At 35.5% G+C, this 9,205-nt stretch overlaps 1 protein-coding gene across 2 annotated transcripts; it reads left to right on the forward strand.

Moving 5' to 3' along the window:
* Nucleotides 1-1,356: 1,356 nt before the first annotated feature.
* LOC104116256 (probable glucan 1,3-beta-glucosidase A) lies at nt 1,357-6,746 on the forward strand. Of its 2 annotated transcripts, XM_009627077.4 has the most exons (11): nt 1,357-1,612; nt 1,789-1,808; nt 1,925-2,040; nt 2,137-2,256; nt 3,028-3,213; nt 3,869-4,024; nt 4,336-4,505; nt 4,594-4,749; nt 5,372-5,724; nt 5,886-6,071; nt 6,445-6,746. In XM_009627077.4, exons 3-11 carry the CDS (start codon nt 2,035-2,037, stop codon nt 6,531-6,533), a joined length of 1,422 nt encoding a protein of 473 aa, XP_009625372.1. In that variant the 5' UTR covers nt 1,357-1,612; nt 1,789-1,808; nt 1,925-2,034; the 3' UTR covers nt 6,534-6,746. The 2 variants fall into 2 exon arrangements, with proteins under 2 accessions (XP_009625372.1, XP_009625369.1); XM_009627074.4 differs by having other exon boundaries at nt 1,357-1,808.
* Nucleotides 6,747-9,205: the final 2,459 nt, after the last annotated feature.

Here is a 9,205-nt window from a genome sequence, read left to right on the forward strand (position 1 = left end):
CACAGTAACCAAAAACTTGTTGAACAATAAGATATTATTTTCTTCCATTTTAAATATTAATTATTTTTGGCGAATTGAATTATATTTTAAAATTATTTGACATTTTTGAAAAATAAGAAGTTACTTGTTATTATTATTTTTATTACCCAGTTTACCTTTACAGTTCTAATTACTCTCAATCTCAAAAGATAGTTCAGATAATATGGAACAAAGGTAGGGAGGGTAATGGGGCAAGTGCACATATAGTCATTTTCGGGGATGCTATTTATAGATTAGCCAGTATTTATTTTGACATAAAAGTTTAAACTAAACTTAACTTCAGGACAATTTAAATTTAAACTGAAAAACTGAAATTCAGGACGCACTGACTAATTACTAAATAGCAACCATTTAGAATGGCTATATGATGTCATTTCTATGAGAGTAATACTCAAGCCCATATATTTGGTTACTGGACTTGGGTCCCCAAAAAGTATCTGCCTAATCTATATCATTTCTATTCCAGTTCAAGTTGTTCTCTCTTTGAAGAATTAATCTAAATAGGCCCTAGCTAATGCTTAAACTAATAAATAGCAGATGTATAATATATGTACATAATTTAAGCGTATATAATTAGTGTATAATTCTTCTATCTCCAAAATTGTGAAGATTAGGATTAAAATCTTTGTTAGTCATGGCTTTATGGTTCTTATATGGAAAATTTGAAAACTACTGGAGTTTGGTCGCCCTTTCTTGCCTTTAATTTGTTTCTCTCTCTCTTGCTAATAATAATATTTTGTGTGCAAAATTGCAAATGTATCTCTAAGCATTTATCTATGAGAAAAAGAGGGGTTTAAGCATTTCATAACTAAACATGATTCAGAATAAAAATTTACTCGTATGATTGCAAAATATATTTATATCAATCTAATAAATACATAATCTGTTTCTTTAAATATATTCGTATTACTCCCCCGGTCCATAATAAGTGATTTTTTGATTTTTTTATTTTGGTCCAAAATAAATATTCTTTTTAGATAATCCAGAATGAATTAACTGTAGTTTTTTAAATTTGCCCCTATTTACATATCACAATGTGTCAAGTTAACAATATGCAAGCTTTAATTAAGGGTGATTTAGTCAAAATATTTATTTATTTTTCAGAAATTAGTATTTTATTAAGAGATGTGTCAAAGACAAAAAAAAATCAGTTATTATGAACTAAAGGGAGTACTAAAGTATAATTAATTTATGACTTAATCATAATAAATTAGTGCAGTTAAATATAAACATAGGGCCGGAAGTTAAGTATTCACTAAAATTCCTTCCCTTCTTAATACTCCTAACCAGAATACAGTACAATTTGCCTTTTTCCTTGCATTTCTCTCTTATTCACACTTTTTCCTTCCCTTTTTGTCCTTCTCTTTTGCAAGTCATTACATGTTAAGACCTTTTCTTGATCCAAACTATAAAGAACTTAAGTTCTTTCCTTCTGCTGTACATTTATTTCAATCCTTTTTAAAACTAACTTGTTTTGTCCTTATCTGAATACAGATTTTCTCATCCAATTAATTAATAATGTAATTAAAAATTAAAGGTTCCTCTTTTTGGAATTGATTGAGTAAAAAGGAAGGTATTACTTAGATTCTTCTCTTTCTCTTTCTGTCATTCGTTTCAAGCTGGGGTTTTTCAAGATTGTTCTTTTACTTTCTGGGGTTTAATGATTTAATGTGATTTATGCCTGTGTTTAACCATGGAACTCCTTTTCTCCAAATGGGTCTCTGCTTTTCTACTCTGCTGTTGGCTTAGTTCCTCTGTTGGGCATTCAGGTTTAGTCCTTTTCTCTTTTCTTGCTTTCTGTTTTTTCAAGATTCTGAAATAATGTGTTTTGCGACACTAAAAAAATGTGTTTTTTTTTTTTTCCATTCTTTTTTGTAATTTGTAGTGGAGGGGTTACATGGAAATGCAAGAGTAAGAGCAGTGAGTTTAGGTGGATGGTTGGTTATAGAAGGGTGGATAAAGCCTTCACTTTTTGACAATATTCCCAATGGAGATATGCTTGTATGTTTTTTTTATGCTTCAGAATTTTTTTTAATTACTATTTAGATTGAAAAGTTTTGAAATTTTTTGGGAGATGATTGTAATTTGGCAATGTAGGATGGAACACAGGTTCAATTCAAATCTGTGACATTGCAAAAATATTTTTCTGCACAGAATGGTGGAGGCTTGAATGTCACTGTGGATAGAGATAATCCTTTAGAATGGGAAATATTCAAGGTGAAATGCATTATCAAATTGCTCATTGTATTTCTTATTGTTGATAGTATCCCTTTTATGTCCTAAATTTATGGTTAGCTAAAGATATTCTATGTAATCTGTTCCATCTATTTGACCTCCTATATGATTTTGTTTTTATTTCAGTTAGATTTCCAATTGGTTTTAACATTTAGAATGAAGGGAATGTATTAGTTGAGAATATGTGATATGTTAGCAGTTCTACTGTAAGTCTTATGCTTTAGAGGAGTAGTTAACCTTTCAGAGATTTATACCATTAGAAAATGGATAGAACTTTCTAATACTTTTTATTTATATTTGCATAGTATTGGTATGAGATGATTTAAATGAACTAACGTGGTCAGTGAGGATTCATATAGTCGACCCAACTTGTTTGGGACTGAGGCGTAGTTATTGTTGTTATTGTTGTTGTTGTTGTAACGGAGGGAATGTTTTGCAAGCAGTGAACTTTTAGTTGATTTCAATTGAAACTCCATATTTCAATTTTAATGATTGAATTGATAATTCTTATTTACCTGTTTCAAAGTTGTCTTTCTCCTTTTAGCCATGCATTATCTTTCACATCACAAAATCTAATCTTTACTATTTTGAAAATCTATTTCATTTTTTCAGTTATATTTTGGAAAATTAAAGCATGATTCCTTTTACATCTGTAAAGTTGCTTATGAAGCTTATTCTGACATCAAGTAAGCCTTAAGCTAGAAATTGTTCATTCTGAGAAAAGAATCTGATTAATTTGCTTTCTCTTAGCAGTTGTGGAGAGTTTCTGATTCAGTATTTCAGTTTCGAACTTCTGAAGGGCAATTTCTGACATGCAGCGGCGACGGTAGTATTGTGACTGCAACAGCGGAGTCTCCCTCTGATTCAGAAACATTCTATCTTGAAAGGAACTTCAACAATAGAGTTCACATCAAACTTAAAGGTGGAACTTATATACAGGTAATTTCTCATTTGTTTTACTTTTGCATAGGGCAAAAGCTCTTCTTGCAACTATAGAGTTCATCTGATAATGCATCTTCTTGTGTTGAAGCTATCAGCATTTTTGTGTTTATACAATTCTATCCATTTCTTGTGGTTTAAATAATATATGTATAGAATAACTGCAAATACAGAAAATTCTTGTTTATGCTCTAGGTTTTAGGAGCTATGGTAGTATTTTGTCAGGTTAGATGACATGATAAGGCTCATCCCCTATTTCTATTCTACTTATTTTGGACATGTTGATTAATTTCATCTTGGGCGAACTTGTAGTGTGTATACTTCTTTAGTACTGAATTCCAAATAAAAATTTTGCAGTGTGCCGCAAATATTTTTTGAAATTTCTTCAGCTCTCTCTGTAAGTCCTAGTAACATTGACATTGTGCTTTTACGGTGTAAAGCAAGATTTCTTTTTCCTACCCTTGGAGGTCAATCCTATGGATGGTCGAGAAGTTGTGATCTTGTTCTTTTGAGTTGTTTTTATTTGAGCTAGTATATATTCTTGTGCACTAGCTTTAGCATTATGTTATGACATTCAAGTCTATCAAAAGTTCTACTAGAACTGCTGTATAATCTCTCTGGATCAATGTTATAGTATTCGACCTTGTTCACTTAGGCCTCAAGTGACAATATTCTCAGAGCAGACTTTCCGGGGACTCCAGGTTGGGATGATAATGCAGCCACATTTGAGATGACGATTGTGGGAAAGATGCAAGGTGACTTCCAGCTCGCTAATGGATATGGGCATGACAAAGCAAAAGAAGTTCTTAAGGTAAATCAATCATGTTATTGCTTTTAGTTCAGTTATTTACTGGAGGTAAGTAAGACACCATCCTTCGGAATTCACAAACCAGGGTAGATTGCAATATCAACAAAAGCATTTTTATGGCAACAAGACCAACTAGCCACTTTATATACTCTGCTGAGTTTATCGTGTCGTGATTCCTACACTTTTTTTCCATTTTTTCCTTTGTCTGTCTTTCTTGGAAGATGGGGTTGTTTGCTGATAATCTGATTTTAGATTAGTGGATCTTTAACCTATTTCAAGCTCATAGTATTTCTCGTCTTTTTTGTATGTTGCAGAAGCATAGGAATAGTTTTATCACAGCCGATGACTTCGATTTCCTGTACAGACACGGAATAGATACTGTTAGGATTCCTGTTGGCTGGTGGATAGCTTCTGATTCAATTCCTCCCGCTCCTTTTATTGGTGGAAGTTTAGAAGCTCTTGATAATGCATTCTCGTGGGCGCAGTAGGTCTTGAATTCTACTATTGCTTTTGTCTTTGACATTTTTCTATCTTTCCTTCTTTCAGCCATTTAATTTCTTTCTTTTCTACAGATCTTATAACATAAAGTGCATAATCGACCTTCATGCGGGCCCAGGTTCCCAAAATGGGATGGAACATAGCGCCAGTAGAGATGGCACAGTAAATTGGCCGACATCTCCTGAATACATATCACAAACATTGGATGCTATAGATTTTTTAGCTTCCAGGTAAAACTTTTAACAAATTCTTTACAAATCTATCAACCGTTCTTTGCAATGGTTGCCGATGCTTGAATTTTCAGATTCAACATGGTGTCCTTTGGCCATATAAAAGTAGTTTTCAGACATACTCTCTCTCAATATTCTCCTTAAATTTATTTGTGTTTGATGGTTCACATGTCTGCCGTTTTCTGATCTTTTAAGTATATCTAAGAAGGCAACTCGGTGCACAAGGTATCCCGTGTTCACGCAGGGTCCGAGGAAGGGCTGCACCCCAAGGGGTGTAATGTAGACAACCTACCCTAGTGAAAGCATTAGTGGCTACATCCACGGCTCGAACCCGTGACCTAAAAGATCAAATATATAAATGAGTATAACTCATGAGTGGGTTGCTCTAGTGGTTAGCACCCTCCACTTCCAACCAAGAGGTTGTGAGTTCGAGTCACCCCAAGAGCAAGGTGGGGAGTTCTTGGAGGGAGGGAGTCGAGGGTCTATCGGAAACAGCCTCTCTACCCCAGGGTAGGGGTAAGGTCTGCGTACACACTACCCTCCCCAGACCCCACTAGTGGGATTATATTGGGTGGTTGTTGTTTGTTTGTTGTTTGTTAGTATAACTCATTAGCATTTGCAGGTATGCCTTACATCCTGCCTTGCTTGGAATCGAGCTTCTAAATGAGCCATCGGCTGCAGACGTTCCACTGGATGTTCTGGTTCCATTTTATAAGCAGGGGTACAAGATTGTTCGAAAATATTCGACAACAGCTTACGTGATATTTTGCCAAAGAATTGGCAATGCAGATCCATTTGAACTTTATCAGGCTAACATAGGCTCATTAAACACAGTAGTTGATTTGCACTACTACAATCTATTTGACAGATACTTTGATAAACTAACCTCTTTGGAGAATATTCAATTTATATACAAGAGTAGACAATCCCAGATTCAAGCTTTGAATAGCGCAAACGGGCCACTGGTGTTTGTTGGTAATACTCTCTTCCCTTTGCATTTATTTGATGTTATATTTCTGGAACCTAACCATATTATGAAGCATCTGAAAACTACTTGTGCGTTGCTGAATTAGGACAAATTTTCAAATATAACATTTTGGAATTGTGACATTTGGCATGAATTTAATTGATCGCAGGTGAGTGGGTGAACGAATGGAATGTAACTAACGGTTCCTTAGCAGATTACCAGGATTTTGGAAGAGTTCAGTTAGACGTATATAATGCAGCCTCTTTTGGATGGTCTTATTGGACACTTAAGTGTGAAAAAAAGCACTGGGATTTTGAATGGAGTGTTCGGAACAATTATCTTCAACTACAACCAGGTATAGAACTAAGCTTACTCACCTCAGCCTAATTAAAAACATCAAACTTCTGAATGCTTAAGGAAGCACAACTAGAATTTCAAGAATTGTTTTCTGCTTATTCTGAAGGGGAGCCTTGGCGTAACCGGTAAAGTTGCTGCCACGGGTTCCAACTGTGGAAACAGCCTCTTGCAGAAATGCAGGGTAAGGCTGTGTACAATAGATCCTTGTGCTCCGGTCCTTTCCCGAACCCCGCACATAGCGGGAGCTTAGTGCATCAGGCTGCCCTTTGTTTTCTGCTTATTCCATTTACAATTTTGCTAGTTCATGTTTGTAGTTAGATAATTTAGTGCCTATATCGTCATAATTTCACCGGTTTTACTTTTTCGTGAAGGTGTGTATGTAGGTAAATCACGAGGGAAGATGATATCTAGAGTTATACTATTGCTTGGGGTGGCATGCATTTGGATATTTCTGCATTAGAAGTTGATACTGCCAAAGAAGCGTTTTGATTTCCGGCATGAATGATGGGATTGGAAAACAACCATTCTTTGTATTGTGTAGTCTGCCTTCAGCTCCAAATATTTTGCAGATATGGAGGTAAGCACGCACACATAACACATATGATATTGTAAAACTCTGATGATAATCTTCATTCATTTGCAAAATGAGAAAAGATATCGTATAGTTCTTTCAGTGTTCATGTGTTACTTCGATATGACTTGACATCTACAGCCATCTATAGACTTAAAGTTTTCGAATCCATTGTCTGAACTCAAAACTCACAACGTCTAAATTCTGAATCTGTCACCGTTCCAAGTGAAAATAACCTCGAAACTTTGTAATATAGCAAGAGGAGTGAAATGTGTGGACAACAAAATGGTCCATTTCCAGAATGTGAACATTAAGAAGCCTTTGAGTGACCAAAGCAGTGAAGTTTCAATGTAATATTAATACTAATGTTATATACACTGAGAAAATAAATAATTTTTAGACTATCCGTGTATTTTAACCTATTGTATCAGGTAATCTACCTAATTTTCCAGGTTGACAATCTCACTTAAGTTTATTCGGCGTATAGTTATATGTACTTATCTTTTAGATGACCTTATCGTGGAAAATATTTTTGCATTGTCAAAAGTTAAATTATTAAAAAAGAAAGAAAGTAAACAAGTACTTTTCTTGACTAAAAGTACTTTTCTTGAATAACTGTGTTGCCATAAGTCAGTGGCGAAACCAGAAAATTCAATAAGGGTGTTCAAAATTTAAACACCCTTTGCCAGTGGACTATGCAAGGGTGTTCAAAGTCTATTTTTAATCAATAACAAGTAATATTTTACCTTATACGTCGTATAATTTTTCGGCGAAGGGCGGTCAGTTGACCACCCTTAGGCAATTACTTATCTTTATTCTAAGAAGGTGCATGTAAACAGATAACACATGAAGCTGAAGAAGCAGCAAAAAGTTTTTAACTTTTCACAGGATAACTGAAAATAAAGGAGTTTAAAACCAAAATTGTCCCTTATGTTTTGGAGTATGCCTATTTTTATCCTTTAAATATACCTTTGAGCATCTTTAATCCCTTGAGTTTGGTAAAGTAGAGCACTTTTAGTCTGGCTTAATAGAATGGGACTAACTTAGGGTTAAAACTGACGGTGAAAACACACACCTTTTCCTCCATTCTCCATTATTCACATCACTCCAAATCTGAAACTACCAACCATTTATACAAAACCAGTACAACTTAGCATAAAAAAACTCCTCTATTTCCAACGAGCAAACAACAAACATGTATAGTTGCAAAAAAAAAACTCATTTCCAAGAAGTCAAAAAAGAAGCTAACTATAAGGTCCTTACCCACATTTTTTGTGAACACCAAGTGGTTGAATTGTTAAGTCAGTCGTTCTCTATTGTTTCTGTTTCTTCTCACGAAGCGTCGATGATTTTAGAAAGCTCTAACGACAGCTGTTAGACAATGTAAACGATATACTTATATACATATTTCCAGTTGATTCTTTCCCTTATCAGTCGCTTCAGTATTTACTATTTTTTTGAAGTGTTAGGAAGCCAGAATTTTTCCCGACTTTAATAGTGAATTTCTAATACAGAACAACACTTCAGCTATTCTTTATTGCCACCAACAAATAGAATAAGTTCTGCAGAGAAACAAACGGCAATTAGAATATTAATAAACCTAACGAGCAAGGTATTTTGAGGAACCTTAACCTCCAAATCTGCCAGAGAAAATGCTGCAGAATAAACTCCTGTCTTCCAACTGCAACAACAATATACCCAGTAGTATCCCACACCATGGGGTCTGGAGAGGGTAGTGTGTACGCAAACATTACCCCTACCTTGTGAGGATAGAGAGACTGTTTTCAATAAACCCTCGGCTCAGAAAAGCATAAGCACCACATTAATGATAATATAGACAAGAAGAAACAGTACCAAAAAGCCATATAAAAGCAGAATAAAAATAACAAGACAGTAAGGTAATCAACAATGAAAGAAAACAACGGTTAGTCATAAAAACCTACTACCAACATAAAGCGAGACTGCGTGCCAATACTACTGTTATGAACACTCTATACTACCTACTCTACTACCATAAAACGAGCTGAAGTTGCGCCATGTCTTGCCTAATCACCTCTCCCCACCTTTTCTTTGGCCTACCTCTACCTCTCCGTAGGCCCTCCAATGTCAATCTCTCACACATCCTCACCAGGGCGTCTGTGCTCCTCCTAACATGACCAAACCACCTAAGCCACACTTCTCGCATATTGTCCTCAATAGGGGCCACACCTACCTTGTCGCGAATAACCTAATTTCTGATCCTATCTAACCTGGTGTGCCCGCACATCCATCTCAACATTCTCATCTCTGCTACCTTTTCATCTTCTGGACATGAGCGATCTTAACTGGCCAACACTCAGCCCCATACAACATCGTTGGTCTGACCACCACTCCGTAGAATTTACCCTTAAGTTTCGGTGGCACCTTCTTGTCATACAAAATACCGAAAGCGAGTCGCCATTTCATCCATCCCTCCCCAATACGATGTGTGACATCTTCATCAATCTCCCCCCTGAATAATAGACCCAAGGTACTTAAAACTCCCTCTTCTAGGGATGACCTGCGAGTCCAGCCTCCCCTCT

The sequence above is a fragment of the Nicotiana tomentosiformis genome, chromosome 5 (genome assembly GCF_000390325.3).
Source record: "Nicotiana tomentosiformis chromosome 5, ASM39032v3, whole genome shotgun sequence".
In the NCBI taxonomy this organism is placed as follows: Eukaryota; Viridiplantae; Streptophyta; class Magnoliopsida; order Solanales; family Solanaceae; genus Nicotiana; species Nicotiana tomentosiformis.

Coding starts and splice junctions, on each gene's coding strand:
- LOC104116256 (XM_009627074.4), top strand. CDS start 1,733: ATGGAACTCCTTTTCTCCAAATGGGTCTCTGCTTTTCTACTCTGCTGT. Junction 2,257..3,027: donor TAGAATGGGAAATATTCAAG/GTGAAATGCATT, acceptor TTCTCTTAGCAG/TTGTGGAGAGTTTCTGATTC. Junction 3,214..3,868: donor AAGGTGGAACTTATATACAG/GTAATTTCTCAT, acceptor TTGTTCACTTAG/GCCTCAAGTGACAATATTCT.